We start from the raw sequence: 20,775 nt of genomic DNA, 5'->3' as shown, positions 1-20,775 counted from the left end.
GAGGGAAGAATAGAAATGTCAGACTGACTCACTTACCTTTAAATACCAAGAATACCTCTGCATTTCCACGATAATCGCGTGAAGTAGTTTTTGCTAGTGGGGAATGGTTGATAGCTACATTACACCTTTAATGAAATACTTAGAAATTACTTTAGTTTGCAGGATTTTTAAATGACCTAAATTTTTCCCAATAATTGCGGGCCACGATAAGAACTTATCTTAAGCTAAAAAGTGTAATCAAAGCACAGCATTTGAATGATTATTGTTCGAACTCATACGTATCATTTTCAAGTACTCACCTGATTATGGGTTTCTTCGGTATGCAATAGCTCCATCAAACAATAGTTAGATGTCGTTTTCATAATACTTGGGAAGTCTCTTTTTATTTCGATAGATTCTGATTGTGTGGTCCAAAGCGGCCTGTTTATGTGCGTAGTCCTAACATTATACAACAGTAGTTAAAAGAACTTCAATAAATTATCAGTAATGGGTTTATAAATAACAGCTAAAATTTGTATCATCAGATTGAGATAACAGGCTCGAGAAGGTCTTACTCATAAGCATTCATAACTTCTAAACCGATGATATTGGGACTGATTTTTTTTAACGAAAACAGTCTCCAAATAAAGACATAATTTAGTGCAAATCGACATTTCTGATTTGACCAAACCGATTCGAAATCATCCCAAAATATATATCGATCCGCACGTCATGATACCTTTATCAATAACCACAATTTTAAATATTACAATCCTAACTATTATATCTACATATCAAAAGACCGCCTACGAATGGGATCTTATTATTCTCTAGAACGCACACCCTTCAGTTCCGCTCACCTCCAGAACTGCTTTCGAAACTCTTCACAACCTCCCTCCCAATTTGAACAACTATCCCTATGCCGGTGGCGGGGGCCTCAGATTTGTATCCAAGCTGGTCTTGGGCTTGGTTGCTGGCACTGGTGGTTTACTGGGCGCACTGTTCCGATCCACCGGTCCGTTCTTTTTCTTCATAACGGGACCCATGTACTGTCCCTGGGGATTCAGAAACACTTCCGGGTTGAACTCCCGATTGGGTCGTCCCAGCTGTTGCTGCTGCTGTAGCTGCGGGTGATAGTGATGGTGCTGATGTTGTTGTTGTTGTTGTTGTTGGAAATGACCAAGCTGGCGATTCTGCCGCGGAGGCTCACCCCAAGATGCGTAGTTCATCGATGTGCTACCGATCGAGTCGATCCCCACCGGTTTGGCTTTGGAGAAATCCTTCATCTTCTGAGGCATCTTGATTTTGAAGTTACTGCTGTCGAAATTGGCGTTATATTTGTAATTATTCGCCTCAGAAGGACCATGGTGGAAGGTCTGCATGTTGGAGTTGAAGATCTGCGAAGGACTAGCCATCGTCGGAAGGGACATCCAGTTGGATCCCTTCAACTTGAGAGTGGGTTCTTGTTGTTTGATTGGTGCCTGGTTCTGCTCTGCTTGTGCTTGGGCTAAGCCTCCCAACATATATCTGTGGAAATAGAGCAGACAAAATATGAAACGATTCCATATTTAGATTCATGTTTTATAGTTTACTTAGCATAATTAGGCTAATGACAAACTGATGTTGCATTTATCAAAATTCAACCTCGACAAAAAACTCACCTCAACGTATTCATATCGATATTGTAGGGATTCGTCACCGGGATACCGTTGATAATTTGGATCGGTGCATCGAGCGCTTCCGGGCCCAGCTTGATGTCATCAGGATGACTCGTGGCCACCTTGTTGGTACCACCGAAACTGATCGAGGCACCGACGTTGGCGGAGCCACCCTTGATCGAAGAGTACGGCGATGAGGACTTCAAGCTGTGGCTGTCCTTCAAGTTTGTCAGCGAGTTGATGTCATGGTACGTTTGTTGGTTGAAGTGAAGTTTGTTCTTTTGCGCTGGGATTTTCACCACAGGCGGACCGTCAAAACTGGCCGTGAGACTTTTGATCGGGGAAGGCGGATCGTAGGTTGGGCCGTGCAAATACGATTGGCCGACATCGATTGCTGACAGGTCTGGTTTGAAGGGAGCTTTCGTACCTTTTATGGTGAGATCCACACTGTTGCCAAGTTGTTCTTGAAGGGTTTCGATAGCTGATTTTAGTGGTTTTCCCGCTGGATAGGTGTTCTTTGGGATTTTCATGTTTGCTACTGATTTGTAGGAGCTGGAACTTGGAACCGTCTTCATAGGTTTGTATTGGCTTGGATTCATCGGAAGATTTGCCGGCTTAACAGATGGATTCAGCTGGAACTTATGTTTTGGATTATTGCCGTTCAACAATGCCTCGATATCTAATTCCTCAAAAGTTTTTTGCGTCTCATCTGTGTCTGGACTTACCACCGGTAGACGTCCTTCGTCCTGTAGCTGTTTCATGTACTTCAGCACAGTATTTTGAACGTGCCTCATGTATTCCTGTTTGGTTATCTCCATTGGACGTACCTGTTTGAAATCTGGATCTACAACTCTTACCGAAGTCTCACTTCCTGCTAAAGCGTTGTCTTTGTACTTGAAGGACGGATGTGCGATATTTGGACGAAAGTTAAGCTTTCCAGCATTCGGATTGATGTAGTGATGCTGAACGTCATCATCCAAATCCTCGATCGTTTCTTCATGATGATAGTTGTAATGTTCGTGTGTTACCTCCGGATCTTCATTTTCCTTTTCACTGTAATGATAGTGAATCTCCTGTTTGACTGGAGGAGGAGTTGGTGCTAGAGTGGTCGTTGGTGGCGTTGGCCTTGGTTTCTTTTTGTTATCTTCGATGTGGTACAGTACAAAGTATTGATGCTTTTTCGATGGTTCAGCACTCATGTCCATGTCTGGCACTTGCTGATCTGGGATAGGTACTTGCTGTTGTTGCAAAGGTAGTTGTTGAGGCTGTTTCTGGTGGTGCAGCTGTTGTTGTTGTAGCTGCTGGTGCTGTAGTTGTTGTTGATGCAATTGCTGCTGTTGCAGTTGTTGCTGCTGCAATTGTTGTTGTTGTTGCGCCAGCTTCAGCATCACCTGAGGGTTATTCAAACCCTGTGGAAGGAAGATTGCATTCTTCTTAGTCGCTTTGTTAGGATCATCCTGAAGAATCACTTCCCCGTTGGCAAAGAAGAAATCCTCATCGTCATCGGTCACCTCACCGCGCTTGTCGCTTATCTGTGGAACATCTGCGCCTTGCTTGAAATAATGGTCGGATGGTTCGAATCCACCTTCCATTTCCGTGTCATCAGCAGAGCGATGTGTGTTCCTATAAATGGTGACCGTCTTAATTGGTTTCAAGGACTTTGAGAACTTCAATGGTGGTTTTGACTTCTGCAATTTAATTCTACCTTCTTTCACAGCGGACTCTGGACTAAGAAAGAAATCCGAATCTCTCGTGGACGACGGAATGCTATCCCAGTTGAACTTCATGGCGAAATCTTCGGCCAACTTGGTTGAATAGTTGGAACTGAAGAACGATGCATCTCCGGGGGTGACACGAAATTCCGGAGGAATTTTAGATGGATCGTTGCCCAATTTAATTTCCGTTCCATTTGCGAAAACGTAATAAGTCGTGTGCTCCGGATTGGTGTAGTATTCTGTTTGAGGATCTTCGGTGGGGGATGGCGAGAACTCGACGGATGTGGTACGGTTTTGAAGCGATTTCATGGAGGTTTCCTTCAGCTCGGGAAATGAAAGTTCCGTTGGTGATGGTTTCATGTAGATTTTGGTGCTGAGGGTTTTGAATGGCTGCTCGGATGGAACGATGGTACCGTAGACCTTGGTGGAAGGAGTTGGCTCACTGTACTTTGAGAAGGATTTGGGAGCTTCGCTCATGTGTGGAAAGTCAAATGTGTCTGGAGTGGGTGATATGGAGTATTTTGGGGTGTATGTGGTCGGTGCCAAGGAGAATACCTTGGGGTACTCAGGCGAAGCACTATAAGATTCCTGAGTAGACGATGGAATGAAGTTGGACAGGGATTCTGCCGATGGGTAGGAGTGACTAAAACTTGCTTTAGGGTCCTCGAGCTCTGGCATTTTGGTTGGGATGTACTTGGGGAAGTTTGGTGCGGTGGGTTTTTGAAATCCATGACTTGCGATAGTAATCTCGGGGGTGGGGCTCGGTTTCAGCTTGTATGGATCTCCTGGTTGTTGTGATTTTACCCGATGGTAGACTTGTTGAGAATTCGATGCTGATTTGGTGGGATAGGTAGTGACTTTGGCATAGCTGGGTGCTGGTGAAGGCTCCTCGTAATATTTCGGCGGAAGCGTAGGTCCGATTTTAACGACTTCTGGATGTTTGTTGGCAAACTCTTCAACCTTCGGCCACGATGGTTTGTATGGTTCGTGTTTTGTGATTTCCATATGATGAGCCTTCAGAAACGATTGAGGGTAGTTGTCATCTTTGGATACATAGTCATTATATTTTGGTTTCGAACTAGGCCTTTCAACATGGTGTGGCTTTGGAGAGGGATTTGAGAATTCGTAGTGGTGAGGTCGAGGTGATGGTTGATGTCGGACAGATTCTTCTTTGATGACATGTTTATCTTCTGTATATGTGCGAACGTGGTGGTATGGCTTGTATGGTTCAGCAGTGCTGGGTATTTCTTTGGTGAACTTGAACTTGCTGGCCTCTTCCGGTGGATAACTCTTGGGAGGTTGATACCTGTAAGATTCAACAGACGGAACAGCTTCTGGTTCTAGTTTTACCTCTTTGACAGTTGCTTTTGGCAGATAATACTTTTCAAAGGGATCAGCGGAGGACTCTTCAATAATCTTCGCTGGCTGTCGTTCGACAGTGTGGCGAATTTTTTCTGGGTAAAACTCAGCCGCTTGCTCTATTTGATGATGGTGATTATGCGTCTTGTGCTTTGGTTTATAACGAATCTCTTCGGATGATATATGCTTGTGTTTGTGCTTTTTCTCGTGGTAGCCTTTGTTCTCTTCATGATGGAAAATGGGCCGTTGATTGGTTGGAGGTTTAACTTTCTGAACATTCAAAATAGAACTTGACCCATATGAATCAGTTAGAGGCAGATGTTGAAACTCTTTGAAGCTACTTCCTGTTTCGTGATGGGTGTTGTAGCTGCTGTAAACAGCATCCATCGGTTTCACTTTCTGAATGTAGAGGGTTGATGCCTGTGTGTCCTGTTGTTTAATAGGATTATGTTTCGGAGATTTAGGTTGATCCTTGGGTTTTTCTTTTCGCAAGGGACTGGTGGTTTCGGCCTCTGGTAACTCAATGTCACTGAATGGTGTCACCGTGTTCACTGGAATTTTAGTTGGTTTCGGTTTGATGTGCTTTGGCCTATAGTTGACCGGTTGCGATTGATGTCCCGATATTGCCGCTACTTGTGCTGGTGCAGGATGATGAGTTTTCGACGGAACAGGTTTGCTATGGTGGGCCGGTGCAGCTGAGGGAGGCGACTTACTTGGTCCAAAGTGATCGTACTTCGTCGTCGTGTACTCGACAAAAGAGCTGGCCGGAACCGGGGTGGATGCTTTTGCGCCGGATCCCTTCATGTAGTGCTCACGGAGCCGTAGCGCTTGCTGAACAAAGTCCTGTGGGGATTGGTCCTGATCCGGCTCCTGGTCGGAGGTACGATCAGATGCGCCCCCATCGTGGATGATAACTTCATCTTCCGGCGAGATGTTGATAACATATTGGGACTGTTTACCATTTTCTGAGTTCGGGGTAGAAAAATCGCATTACATTGTTCTGATTCTGAGACTTATGATTCATTGGTATAATATCGCATGTATTGTACGAGTAACATTAAAAAATTGACTTTGAAAGGTCATTAGTGTGGCAATATGCTCCATGCTTCCCTCTTTACAATAACGATTCCCAGCACGACTCCCACTATTCCGAATTAGTCCCGTTACACTGGGATATGGATACTCTGAAGTAGTGCGTAACGGTGTAAATCCGATCATATCGCCAGGCTCGGTACAACACTGAAGCTGACAATATGACGTCCCTAACCCCGAATCCCAAGGTGTCAGGCGACCCGTACTGAGGGGATGAATGGCCTGGGGGGTGAAACAATTAGCCAGGCACTTAACGGAGCCTGTAATGCTGGAGAGACAATCTTCGTGTTGCATTACGGAGTAAGATCTACCACACTGTGCTCTAGTTCTTACTATTCTTGTTAATACTTATGAGCGTTGGTCGGAAGAGAATGGAACGATTATAATTTGCTTTTAGATGACCCATTTTTTGCTTCTTTTGGATGGAGTCAAAGGAGTAAATTGTAAAAACGTAACTCAACCTTAGGCTGGTTTTCAAAGCCGACGACATGAATCTCCAAGCTCCAGAGCGCTGATTAATTAGGAAAGTAGCGGATACGAATTTGGTGGATCTGGACCCTCTGACTGATTAGAGCTCTGTGTAAAGGTGAGATTCGGAAATGCCAAACCCAATGAAATCAGATCTCTATACAAAAACGAATTCGGAACTCATAAGAAGAAGCAAAAATATGTTTGAACTTCAGTACCGATGCATGGTCAAAATCAGTATTATCCCACTTATTGTTGAGCTGAAACTGATTGAGGAGCGCGCCTTTGAGAGTTGGTATAAGCCATTTTTCGAAGGGTATAAATAGCGGTACCTTAATCTAAACATTAAGCTTGAGAAATATTTGAATAAAAAATGACAACTTCATTTCTTCTCAATAGAAATGGAGCAGAAAGACATGAACTAAACAAATGACACGGGTATACTACAAAAGTTCAATGAAATGGACGCAGTGGATCATCCCGAACAAAAAAAAAAACGATTTACCGGAGATGTCACGATGATCTCACGGAAGAAAAACAGTACCCAAAATTGAGTACTTTTAAACTTACTTTAGAGTTATTTTTTCTCTTCGCTTTCATCCACTCTTTCTTTTGTTGTCAAAAACAAAAGAGCCAAACAATCCAACGACGCCAGTTCAATACGGGAAGCCAATTTTGAGTTTTATTACTTGACGTCGAAATTGAGTGAATTAAACTTAAATTTGGGTCAATAAATTTTCCGTTGGGTTCTTTTTTAACATGGGAGTAAAGGCAAACTACTTCGACCCTTTTTACTCAATTTTGGCTTCCCGTACGGATGTTCGAGGTTGGGTGAATCAAACTCACTATTGGGTAGTTTATTTCTTCCGTGTACTCTGAGATGGAAGACATTCAAAACTCAAAATTGTAAAAAAGAATTATTAGACAGAAGCTGTAAGACCGTAATCAGTTTAAATTCAATTTTATTGGCATATCGGTCTCGATGCTGCTCGTATAGAGGAAGGGAGCAGCGTGTGTGCGAAAGCAGATGGGAAAGAAACGGAATCCGAAAGTTATCGCTAGGCTGCGACAAGTGTGAAAATGGTTTGAAAGGTGTTGAAGTATGCGAGGGCCATTTGAGAATAATTAAATTATCGAAGCGTCCGTCTTTGCCGTACATCCTTTCTGGGGATGGCTCGGGCAGTGAATGAAAGTCACTGTTACCGAGACGCCAGTCGGAGGCAACGATACGTATATTTATTTATTATTGAATTTAAACTGATTACGGTCGTACAGCTTCTGTCTAATAAGAAATGATTTGGCGCGTTAATAAGAATTGTGGTTCCAATAGCATCATATGGTGGCATCGGGAGAGACTCGGTGCAATGTGTACAAACCATACACGACCATCGATGATTCTCCAAATGATGAACATCGATCGCTAGAACTAATTAAGTATTAGCCGAATAAATAAATATGCGTATCGTTGCCTCCGTTTTTGCCAGTCTCGGTAACAGTGACTTTCATTCACTGCCCGAGCCATCCCCAGAAAGGATGTACGGCAAAGACGGACGCTTCGATAATTTAATTATTCTCAAATGGCCCTCGCATACTTCAACACCTTTCAACCCATTTTCACACTTGTCGCTGCCTAGCGATAACATTCGGACTCCGTTTCTTTCCCATCTGCTTTCGCACACACGCTGCTCCCTTCCTCTATACGAGCAGCATCGAGACCGATATGCCAATAAAATTGAATTTGAACTGATTACGGTCGTACAGCTTCTGTTTAATTTATTTAGCTTACTTCTAAACAGATAACACTGAATCACTGAATTTGACGCCACAATACAAGTCGTTCTGTACCTGGTCAGCCCACATCGCTCGCTGTGCTCCACGCCTTCTTGTACCTGCCGTATCGGAAACATTTTGGCAGAGTTGCTGTCCAGCAATCTTGCAACATGCCCTGCCCATCGTACTCCTCCGGCTTTAGCTAACTTATGGATGCTGGGTTCGCCATAAAGCTGGTCGAGTTCGTGGCCCATCCTTCGCCATACACCGTCTTCTGGCACACCATCAAAGATGGTTCGAATCACCCCTCTCTCGAATACTCCGAGCGCTTGCAAGTCCTCCTGGAGCATGGTCTATGTTTCATGTCCGTAGAGGATCACCGGTCTTTTGAGCGTTATGCACATGACACACTTGATGCGGGTGTAAATCTGTTTTTGATCGCAGTTTCTTCTGGAGATGATGCAGCTTCGTATTTCATGACTAACATTATTATCAGCCGATAGCAAGAATCCAAGGAACGGAAGTCCATGAAAGACCATCCCGAAAGTATCCACGTCTATCGTAACACTGGCCCTGTTCGCCCACTAGCATGTACTTTGTCTTCGATGCATTCACCGACCGTCCAGCTTTTGTCGCTTCACGTTTCTGCCGGGTGTACAGTTCTGCCACCTTTGCAAATGTTCGGTCGACAATGTCCATGTCATCTGCGAAACAAATAAATTGAATGGATCTGTTGGAATTCATACCCCGACTGTTACACCCGGCTCTCCGCATGACACCTTCAAGCGCAATGTTGAATAACATGCACGCTAGTCCATCACCTTGTCTTAGTCCTCGGCACGATTCGAAAGAAGTGTTCGTCGAAATCTTAACACAGTTTCACACAGCATCCACCGTTGCTTTCATCGGTCGGGAAAGCTTCCCAGGGAAGTTGATCTCGTCCATAATTTTCCATAGCTCTACGCGGTCTATACTGTCGTATGCCGTCTTGAAATCGACAAACAAATGGTGCGTTGGGACCTGGTATTCACGACATTTTTGGAGGATTTGAGGTACAGTAAAGATCTATTTCGTTGTCAAGCGGCCGTCAACGAAGCCGGCATGATAACTTCCCACAAATTCATTCACTATTGGTGACAGACGACAGATGATCTGGGATATCGCTTTGTAGGCGGCATTAAGGATGGTGATCGCTAGAAAGTTCTCACACTCCATCTTGTCGTCTTTCCTGTAAATGGGGCATATGACCTCTTCCTTCCACTCCTTTTGTAGCTGTTCAGTTTTCCAGATTCTGACAATCAATATAGGACATATCGTGGCGCTAACATCGACTCTGACCACTATCTGGTGATGGTTAAACTGCGCCCAAAACTATCCGTCTTCAACAATGTTCGGTACCGACGACCGCCGCGGTACGACCTAGAGCGACTGAAGCAACCTGATGTCGCCACTGCATACGCGCAGCATCTCGAGGCAGCGTTGCCGGAAGAGGGTGAGCTTATCTACTCCAACCCCGTGAAACAAGCACTAGTTCTTGAAGCCACCGTTTGTTGGTGTGGCGCTAGTGCTGTTCTTGAAGTTTAAAGCTCCGTTCATATTGTACCGTACATATCGCGCGGGTATTTAATTATGTATCGCAAAATGATTTTCAATCTTGAAAATTTTAAATTTCAATAACTTAAGTTATATTGTTCTGTCCTCGTCGCTGTATCGCAAGTCTCATTTGGAAGATATAAGCGGATATTGGGTAGCACTTCCTCTAGGGGTTCAAAATGGAACATTTACCCTAAACTTGAAAGTGCCAGTTCGAAGATTCAAAAAAAAAAAAACAGTCTTAAAAAAGGCTGGTGCACCCCCCAAAACCATTAAAACGTAAAACTATCAAAAGTAATCTTGCTCTGCAAGCGGGGCTATTCGATAATTATTAAACTGCCACTATGAGATATGAGACAGCACCCTACGTTTCAGTTGACGAACTCAATTCATCTATTTGATCTTGACGCATTAACACTTTGGTTACAAACTTGAGCTCATTAAAATGTGGGCGTCGAATTTAAGATAAATTAAACTACTAAGTCATTGTACGTGTCATCGACAGGTGTTTATGAAAAACTGTTGGAACCTTTTTCTATTTTCTGCAGATTGAATCACGAGATTCAAATTTTGTATGTTTTGGCGATTGAACGCGTTACTTTAACTACGGAATTCGGATCAATGTACTTGTAATTACGCTGCATTTCTGAGCAGCAAAATAGATAAATTCAAACATGAACAGAAAACTGCTGGAGATACCAGCGTTTTTGTTTTATTTTGCTTCTGATTCCAACGAAAATAGTGTTCTAAAATTTGGAAGAAAAATAAATCACTTCTGATCACTCAGTTAATTGGTTTGCCTTATTTTTTCTACTTGAAAAAATTTGTTTTTTTTTACAGGACAGAACATTTACAGAACGATGCATTAGAAATTAAAGGCCCTCTCTTTATCACAATGCCAAATATTTGCCAAATTCCTTCACATCTATCACAACTGTTCAGATATCGACATGGGTATCAGCAAATATACTATATTAACAATATGATTCACTCTCACGAAATTTTGGCGACACCACATGTGGCGCCAACTCGCGTCCGAAAGGATCGATACACACGTAAATCGAACTACCCAAAATATGACGATCGTTTCACACACTTCAAAATGTCATCATGAAAAAATAGGATGCTTGATGTTTTTTTGCAAACTTAATCGATTATGTTTAATCGAATGCAACGGGAAAATCAAATGTTGTAGCAGAAGTGTGGTAGGCATATTTTTGTGGAAATGTATAATAAATTTGATATAGCTCGTTGAACTGTATCCGGCGGGACCATGCCGGTGCACCTACTCGCTCTCTGTTTCGCACACCATGTTGCTGTTTGCTCATTTGACTGCAACACTTTTATCAAATGTACTATTGTCGCGCTAAAGCCCACCTTACACCTCGGGAATTTGATCCGCGGATTTTTTCCCCATGTGTTTTTGCATATGCGATGTTTTCGGGATTTGAGCACGGAAAATAAAAATCCCGGCCCCATTTAAAATGCACGGGGACCAAAATCCGGCGGAAAATTTTCCTGAGGTGTAAGGCAGCCTTAATCTTTTCCTAGAATGCTGCGGCGGTCTTACACTCGCAGACTCGGAAGCAGGAAGCCGCAGTATTCTATTTTATCTCGAGATGCATAATATATTAACAATATGATTCACTCTCACGAAATTCTGGCGACCCCACATGTGGCGCCACGATACACGATACACGTTATAATTAAATTACCCAACATATGACGATCGTTATACACACACACTTACGGAGCCGAATTTATTGAATTCAACATTTGGCTAGCAAACATTACCGCTAGGCAATGGTTAAACTCACTGGTATTTTTAACAGCAAGGAAGTGACCCTGATCAATTTACTTATGTTTTGTTACACTTTTGAGTTTAAATGTAAATTAACAAAATTCGTAGAGATTTATAGATTTATGATTTATAGATTTATAGATGCATAAGAGTTTACAAAATGATTGCTTGAGCTCGAAAAACGATGGAATTCTGACATTCAAGACTTAAGGATTTTTGAAAAAGTAACGATTTTTATCACATTTTCAAGGATGATATATTTGCAATATATCAAAATATTTTACCTACTTATGAGATGAGCATTAGTGTGGTTCAAAAAATTGATTTTGATACACAGTGCTCATCTGATTCTTTACCATGTTCTGAGTTTCCCTGAAAATTTGAGCTCATTTGGATTAAAACTGATTTAGCACAAGCCGTTTCAAGTTTGCAATTTAGTATGGAGAAAATTATTTTTCGTTGTACTGTTAATGAAGTTTCCCCATCAAGCACAGGTTAAAAGAAAACCTACATAGCTAAAAGGAATACTCAACAGCTTTCACTCAGTGTAAAACCGCATCTCAATTAATCGTTCCAATATTTCATGATTAGACAATGTTTTCACCACGTAAAATACTTTTTTGGTAGTTGATTTGCATTATAAATATATTAGGGAGAAATATCAATATATTCAAGGGAGATTATATATTGTTGTTACAATTATTTTAAATTGATATTTGAAAACCATCCCTATAGCGGAATAAAACTTGTAATGTTGCTTTGGATATCACCGCGCGCTAAGGAAGGCTTTTATATTACTATGGTAGATTATTGTTTAGCATGATCAATCGTTTTGAATAATTTTATGACACCAGTTAAATTACTCATTCGCATAGCAAGTTTCAATTTTGGCAGGTGTTTAGAAAGAATTGGGTATATTTGAAAAAAAAAGGTATCGAACCAGTGCATAATCTCCATCCAAGCGTTTCTCAGCTATTTTCAGAGGATTTCATACATTTATCGAGTTTGGCTTCGTTATGCTCTTTGACGCTTGAGCTTCAATAATCAAGTTATTTAGACTATAACTTGGTAATAATCGATTCCTCCTTAATTTTTTATATGATGATTGAAAGAAAAAAATCGAGGAAACTCATTTAGTAGTGAAGTGGTAAATATTTGACTGTTTTACAACTAAAAGGTTCCGTTTAAGGGAGAAAAAAAAGTTGTTTGGGACCCTCGGTAGATTTTTTCCAAATAGTCACGAAATGAAAGCTTAAAGGGTCAAACACAATGGACACGTTTGCGTGCGTTTTGACAGTTTTCCCATGTGTTTGGCCCATAAGAGCTATATTTTCACGTAGGGAAAGTATTAGCGATGCTCATTTTTTTTTGTCACACACCGCGTTGAATTATCTTGATTTTATAAAATCAATGATGATTTCTTTTCAAATTAACTCGCATGCATAATCCCATTTTTGAGAATTCCCAAATTGTTATCAATTTGTGAATATGATTTGACAGAGAGAAACGTACTTTTGTGAACAAACTGCCCGATATGAGAGTCTGATATAAATACAATTCAAACATAATTACTAGGGGTGGTGGAAATTCGCGATTTCGCGGAAGCCGCGAAATCCGCGAAATTTAAACATTTTCGCGAAAAACCGCAAAATTAACCTTTCTTGTCAATAATTGTATTCCATTCTATTGCCTCAGTCGATTTCTTGACCTAGTCAATACCAACTCGACAAACAACGCATTTTTTGACGTCTCGAAAATATTTTTTTTTAAAGTGCAAAGTCTGAAATTGGTCGAATGTTGAGCCAAAATTAAATTGAAGAACAATTTTGTTCTTGTCATAAGACGAGTTTGCAGCCTCCCATCAATTCCACCACTTGATTGTACCTTGCCAGATACGTATACGAACCACTGAAGACGACCTTACTGTTGAGGTCGAAATACGTATCTGTCAAGGTAAAATCAAGTGGCGGGACCGAATGGAAGGTACAAACTCGTCTTATGACAAGTGAAGACGTTCCACTAAAAAGCTCAAAATAATTTTCTTGAACAATTTTGTGTTTCTTTCAATTTTTAAAAATAGTTAGAGACTTAAAAATATAATTAAGTAATTAAGCTTAGCCGAAATATCTCACCGTAATGCTACGTTTTGAAAGGGCAAGTGAATTGAACAGCTTAGTTTAATGCAATTTACTTGCCAAGAGTTGAACATGTTCAACTTACTGTCCGTTCAAGTGAGTTGAGCGAAGGTGTTTGGACCCGGTTAATCCAAGCGACTTGTTCAATTCACTTTCCATGTCTAAATGTAACCAAATAATCATACCCATTATGATAAGCGTAACATAACAAAACGCAATCGGATGAGTGTCATTTTCATGGCTTTCCACTCAAGATACATATTCATTCAATCAATGGTGGGCAGCAAAAAGTTTTCAATTCATAATAAGTTGCAACGCAGGTGTTAAGTTACAGTAGGAATTTAGGACACCGAAGAGGAAGAAGAATGATGCATTGGAATAATATCGATAATATTCAGAAAGAATTAATCAAATTTCTTGCTGAAGAAAATGATAGAAATGTTTACAGTGGAACAATCATTTTAATGTTTGCGGAACGGCTTTCACAGTTTGAACGATTGAAGCAAAGGTGTAGTTTGTCTGCTTTGCACTGCTTCATCGAAATATTTACAGTAGTGTTTGCATTTAACAAAGTCGATATTTTGCATTTAACAAAGTCGATAATCGATTTATTGAAAAATGTATGGACATCCCCACACTGTAAAATGTCATCGAACAACTGTATGACTACTCACCGGAAGATGGCAGGAGGGTTTTCCAGCACAAGCTAGAAAAAAACATGTTTAGATTCCTCTTTGCTCGCTAGATGATGTTGTTATCACCGGCAAATTGTTCGCCATTTCGTTGTATGGAAAAACTCGAAGTGAACCATATTGTTAATATAATATATTTGGTATCAGGCAGACTTGACAAATTTGTTATTATTAATAATTTGGTATTTGTTATTGTAACAAATACAGTGCTGATAACTTTTGCGCTATAGCGAAACATGTGTATCTGAAATGAACGATTCAGCTATAGAGATAATTGCAATAAATTTATGAAACATATGTTAGACGGTGCGCTTTTTCTTTTAACAACAGCCTAAAATCGAGCCTAAAATACTGTTTATTTATTTTTTATTCGAATTAAATCTCTCCTCGAGCGATATTGTCGCATGCGTCACTGTGTTCCGTGCTTAAAGCCGAAGCTTGACAGCTAGCACCAAGTTTAGCACCAAGTTTTCGGCTTCAATCATATTGTATGCAGATGACAGCCGTTTCAGGGGGCTGATCTACTCCTGCTTTGTCTTACTGACTGAAAGACACCGTCATAGGCGAAGAGGAGCAGAGAAAAATACAAAACAAAAGAATCACACTCAGCGGGCATTGTTGATAAATTGCACCACTGGCTTCCACCAGGTGGGTGGCACGCCGCCATGTTTTTGCAGCCAACACCTCAGTGTAAAATTCATGATAGTATGTGTTTTGTTTACAAGCATCACATTTGATTCTCATTAGGATACAGAACTGTCAATGGGATACGGTCGCGTAATGTTGGCTGCAAAACAAACCTATTGTGTGAGATAGGGATGCCACCGGGCTGGCTTCCACGTTCTGCCGGGTCCCTTGCTGCGCGACCGCCCGCGGTGCGTTCTTCTCCTCCAGAATCTGTCTGCACTCTTTGTCGAGCGAATCATTCCCTTTGTCCCATATATCCTACGTTGCCCTCCGCTGCGTCATTAATGGCTGCTTTAACTGTTTTCCAGCAGTCCTCAAGAGGGGCCGTTTTTGTTCGGCCGGGAGGGCGCTGAACTTTCCAATAGTCGGTCTAAACTCCTTCTATTGGTCAACCTGAGCGTTCAAATCTCCTATGATGATTTTGACGTCGTGTCTTGGGCAGCTGCCATGCTCTCGTTCCAGCTGCGCGTAGAATGCGTCCTTATTATCAGCAGTGCTTCCGGAGTATGTGCTTTGAACGTTGATTATGCTAAATTTGACGAACTGGCCATCGATCCTCAACCTGCACATTTTCTAATTGATCGGCCACCACCCGGCCACGTGGTTCTTCATATCGCCCATCACCATGAAAGCTGTTCCTAGCTTGTGTGTGTTGTCGCAGCTCTGGTAGATGATATGATTACTTCTAAACTTTCTCACCATTGATCCCTTCCAACAAGCCTTCTGCAGCGGTACGATGCCCAATCCACGGTCCTTGATAAACACATCGGCGAGTATGCGTGTGATCCCGATGAAGTTGAGAGATTTGTAGTTGCTAGTTTCCAATCGCTAGTCCCTTTTCGTCACTGAGATTGTTCTAGTCCGCATTCTCTCGCTGATTATTCGTTGCTGTTTTGTTTTTGCTCACTTGCAGGGCGATGAACCTCCTAAATTTCTGGAGAACCATTCCGCCTAAATTTACGGTGGACCTTGGTGCACAATTTTGCTCCGAGTCCCTCGCTGGTACTAGGACGATGATCAGCCACCCCTGGCATGGGAAACAGAAGCTGTGGTGAGCCGCTGCTAACATGGAGAACAGACGCTCCATCAGAGCTAACAAATATCTATGAGATCATAAGACATAAATTGATCGAGTTTGGAATAAACGCAAACTATTTCAGGATCTCCAAAATGCCCTTGAGTCCAGAACACTCTTGAGTTCAGAACATGCGATCTACCCGATCAACCACGTCCTGAACGATGCACAATGTTTCCTAATTTAGGAATTCGTGATCGAAAATGTGTTGGCCTTGAAAAATTGATTTTAGAGGCCAACTGACTTCGGAGAAGTGTTTCAGTATGTTAAGCTCCATATTTTGTAAAAAAAATTGGATTGTTCTCCCCAAAAGTGAGATGGAAATTCTCTTTCCACCAATTGTTAAGATACATCATTGGTGTTTTCGAGAAAGTTGTAGAAAAAGTTGCTACGAAAAAATTTGCTATGTAACCTAGCTCAATCTGCTATAGATATGCTTCACGATACTTTCGTCAATTTATTTTTTAAATTTTTTTAGATTTTTAGAATGTTCTACAAAGTTGTTCGTCGCAATAAAAAACATGAACCTTTCGACGACAGTTTCTATTTATTTTCAATATTGACAAAGTTATGATTTGACGATTTTTGGTTTAAAAATGAGCATTTTGTCATTAACTGCATACATTTAGGGACAAAGTGGTCAGAATTTTATTCAGGTAATGGAAAGTATAACTCAAGCACTAATGGTTGCATTGCTACATATATGTGACATAGTCTGACGAAAGTGCCGTATGAACATCTTTTTCGTCTTCTTGTTGTTACATATAAAAATGACTTGGTCTGTGTCGCGCATAAGTAAGAAACGGCTGGATGGATTTTCTTCATTTCTTCAGCAAATTTATTCATCAACATGTCCGATGGATTCACAGAATATTTTCTTATGTGAAAGTTCGGGCTAAAATTGAAACAAAAAATTGAAAAATTGTAATTAGAATTTGTATGGAAATTTTGAAAAGGTAGATCACACGCCCATCCTCGCCCACTGTACAGGACAATGTCTGCCGGCTCATCTAGTTCACATTGCAAAAGCCTTGGTTGATCTGCAGGGATTCGACTTTTCGTTTCGATGAGAACAAAGCAAGCATTTTTCGGGCCCAGGGAGAATCTATTTTCGTTGTTTATAGCGAGGAACGTCACTCACCTACCAATCTTTTCTCTGGAGCTAGCCTTGAAAGATAAACGAAAATCGTGCCTATTAGATGAAATTCCTTTTTCGTTTCATCACTTTTACCTCTCACTCACTTTTCGCGAGAATTATCGCAGAACAATTTTAAAAATTGTATGGCCGAGTCGGGACTCGAACCCAGAATATCAACAATAATAGCCAAAGGGATGCGTCCATTCTAGCCACACCACCACGCATCTGCATGTTGGTAACCGGTTATTTGTATCACAAAGGCTACTTACGTTTGCATTGCTGATGGCATCGAAAAAGCTCGGATATGTATGAAAACGAGCAAACCAACTTCCCGCGGCAATCGAAGTGAGCGAAAAATGTTTATCACTCTTCAGACTTTTTCTTTCCCGAAAAGCGATTTCTCCCCGAAAGTTTTCGTCAGGGAGCATCCTGTGCTCCTGAGATTGTGTGAGCATTACGAACCCTGTTGTTCTGGTTGATAACTTGGGTTGAACTTGAGAACGTTTTGGAGTACCTTGAATATCTCGTATTTAAAAAATGGGATTTCATGGTGCGCATATGCTTATGGAATTAGGTTGGGTACATATGTTGAAGACATTGCCAAAGCCTTGGTTGATCTGGTAGATTACCGAAAGCTTGAGAACGTTTTGGAGTACCTTGAACAACTCGTTTTCAAGAAAATTTAGTTTGTATGGTGCGTGTATGCTAATGGAATCAAGTTGTGTACCTATCGATGTAGACGACATTGCAATAGTTTTGATTGTTCCGGTAGATACATTGGGTTGAACTTGAGAACGTTTTGGAGTATCTTGAACATCTTATATTGAAGGAAATTGGATGGACTACACTTATATAAAAAAAAAATCAAATTATTTTTTCGAGTCGTATATCCCCTGAAAATTAAGTTTTTTGTTCCCAGAAGCTACTGTAAAATTTTCAGTCAGATCCGTCAAGTCTAAGTGGATGCTCAACGAGCATGAAATTTAGCACTTTTTTACCTCTATGTGGCGCTGTAGTCATTCAATCCCGATCATTAGTGACATTACCAACCTAAACATTATTACGAAGAGGCTCCCGAAAAACACGAGTGATTTTTTCAAAAAACAAAAAAATATATAGAATCGATCGGATCAATGTGCTTCGATTTACTTAGTTTCTGAGCAGGATTGAATGACTACAGCGCCAGCTAGAGGTAAAAAAGTAGAAAGTATGCATTGTCCCATATAAACTTCATGCTCGTTGACCATCCACTTAGACTTGACGGATCTGGCAGAACTTTTTACAGTAGCTTCTGGGAGCAAAAAAAAATATTTTCAGGGGTATACGTTTCGAAAAAAATGATTATACGTATACGTGTGGTCCACCCAAATGGGAGTCTCGTTTCGGCCTTCTTCCAGTGCGGTTGATTTTTATGCTCTACTTTTGTGCGGTGATTCGCTTGAAATAGAACAATAGAACCAGTGCAGTGACCGCGGTCGAAACAACTGTTTAGTGTAGAAAAAAAGTGCTACGGATCCTGAAGACGCGAGCATGTTCGTGCATGCAAGGGCTGATCGATTGTTATCAAGAACAATGCCCTTGCTAATATAGCGATTAAGCCTATGTAAATGCTCAAACATGTTCAGCGTCAGAATAATTGAGAGGAAGTAAGGTTTTGATAAACTGTAAGTTTATTTGAACTGGCACGTACCCACACCAAAGCACACACACACATTCACACATTCACATATACATTACATATACACAAATATGTACATATATACATAGAGTTCCAGGAAGTTAGAACTGGCTCACCACAAGACTGAGGTGGTTGTTGTTAACAACCAAAAGTCGGAGCAACAAGTGGTGATAAGGGCAGGCAACTGCACGGTCACCTCTGAACGCTCCATCAAACTCGTGGGGGTAATGATCGACGATAAGCTCACCTTTGGTAGCCACGTCAATTACGCCTGCACTAAGGGTAGATGGACACATAGGTTGATACCGGAGATAGGTACGTGGGTCAAGAGGCGCCATGGGTAAATCACTTTCCACCTGACCCAGGTCCTCACAGGCCATGGTTGCTTCAGACAGTACCTACACCGGTTCGGACACTCGGCCTCGCCCGAGTGTCCGGTGTGCGCAGGTTTAGAGGAAACGGCGGAACACGTGTTGTTCGTGTGCTCGCGTTTTCGCACAATGCGTGACCACATGCTTGCCACATGTGGTCTGGACACTACCCCGGACAACCTAGTCCGGAAGATGTGTAAAGATTAAGTTGGCTGGAACGCCGTTTTATCGGCTATCGTCCAAATCGTCTCGGAGCTACACAGAAGGTGGCGCGTGGACTCAAGGATGGCTGATTCAGGCGCAAACAAGAGGTGGTCCAAGGTATCGGAGTCGGCTTCACCGGTGGTCATGCCCTGTGGTTGAACTCGATCCTTTTATCGAACAAGTGGCCGTGCGAAGAACAACATGGTATCGTCGGCGTCGGTCAACCAGGTGGGTTCCGAGCCCAAGGACGGAAAGGGGTACTCGTCAAGGCTGGGGCAGGCGTAGGCACCGCGTCGGCAAGTCCCTCTGTGTGTTGGCAAATAGACCCTACCGCAGAGGGGTCAATTTGGGGTGCCCGCGGCATCATCATTCTTGATACCAGTCGTGCAGAGGGAAGCATGCGCGAAGTCGACCCTTCACCTTCCGAGGACATAGGGCGTGGTAAGGCCACCTGGAAAGCCGGAAATGCGCTGGCACGATACCATGGTGTTCTTCTAAAAAAGCGAGTCACGATGTTCGATGCTGCAAGGACACGCAGCTAACCTCGAGGGTGCGTTGTGCACTGGCCCCCCTTTGAAGCATTACTTTCTGGTTGTACCGAAGGGACGATGGGCTTGGCGGCAATGGAAACGGTCTAGCGGGTCGGGGATGTAGTCCTGCCTCCCTCGTTTGCTGTTGGAGGTGGTCCCTAACCCCGCACTTCCTGGACAACCCAGTATGTCTGTTGAGCAGATTCCCCCTCCATTGCTTTAAGAAGAAAAAAAACACACACACAGACATCACCTCAATTCGTCGAGCTGAGTCGATCGGTATATAACACTATGGGTCTCCGGGCCTCCTATAAAAAGTTCGTTTTTGGAGCGAACATATAGCCTTTACGTACTTTGTATACGAGAAAGGCAAAAAACGTCAAAGATATATTTTTTCCCGTTGGTATCTCGGTAAGTATTAATTGTTTTGAATCGGCGATTATGGATTATGGCGTGATAAGCGTGAAAAACGCCTTGCCTTTCTATATATTTGGTTTTTGGATTTTTTACGAAATTGTTCAAAGGTCGCCCCTTGGGAGCAGAAGCGCAAAAAAAATTGTTTCATTTATAATGCGTTTTCCAACTAGGACTCTTCACTAAAAAATGTATTTAACGTGCCTTGTTTTGACTTGTTTCACGTGAAACCCAATACAGTACATTTTTGTTCTTGGTTGATAACATTCGTCCAATTGCATTCAAATTGCGATCGAATTTTCTCCCATTTCCGGATGTCGCGACTGCATCATGAGTAATGCACATGATGGCGCGCAGGGTTTGCAAAAGTCGCTCTCAATAGATAACGAGCATCGATAAAATAGAGGCAAAAACTG

At 41.9% G+C, this 20,775-nt stretch overlaps 1 protein-coding gene across 2 annotated transcripts in view; it reads right to left on the bottom strand.

Annotated features, from left to right (window-relative positions):
* Nucleotides 1–356: 356 nt before the first annotated feature.
* LOC134220540 (uncharacterized) overlaps nucleotides 357–20,775 on the bottom strand; it is a 31,022-nt gene continuing 10,603 nt past the window's right edge. The window contains exons 3-4 of one of the 2 annotated variants that reach the window (XM_062699624.1): nucleotides 1,641–5,676; nucleotides 357–1,506 (exon numbers count right to left, since the gene is read on the bottom strand). In XM_062699624.1, coding sequence (XP_062555608.1) covers nucleotides 897–1,506; nucleotides 1,641–5,676 — 4,646 coding nt within the window. In that variant the 3' untranslated portion in view covers nucleotides 357–896. The remainder of the gene's footprint in view (nucleotides 1,507–1,640; nucleotides 5,677–20,775) is intronic. The other variant, XM_062699625.1, reaches the window with a different exon arrangement.

This window comes from Armigeres subalbatus, chromosome 3, assembly GCF_024139115.2.
Source record: "Armigeres subalbatus isolate Guangzhou_Male chromosome 3, GZ_Asu_2, whole genome shotgun sequence".
Classification (NCBI taxonomy): Eukaryota; Metazoa; Arthropoda; class Insecta; order Diptera; family Culicidae; genus Armigeres; species Armigeres subalbatus.
The sequence above is the reverse complement of the archived record's forward strand: the minus strand, read 5'-3'. Positions and strand labels throughout refer to the sequence as shown.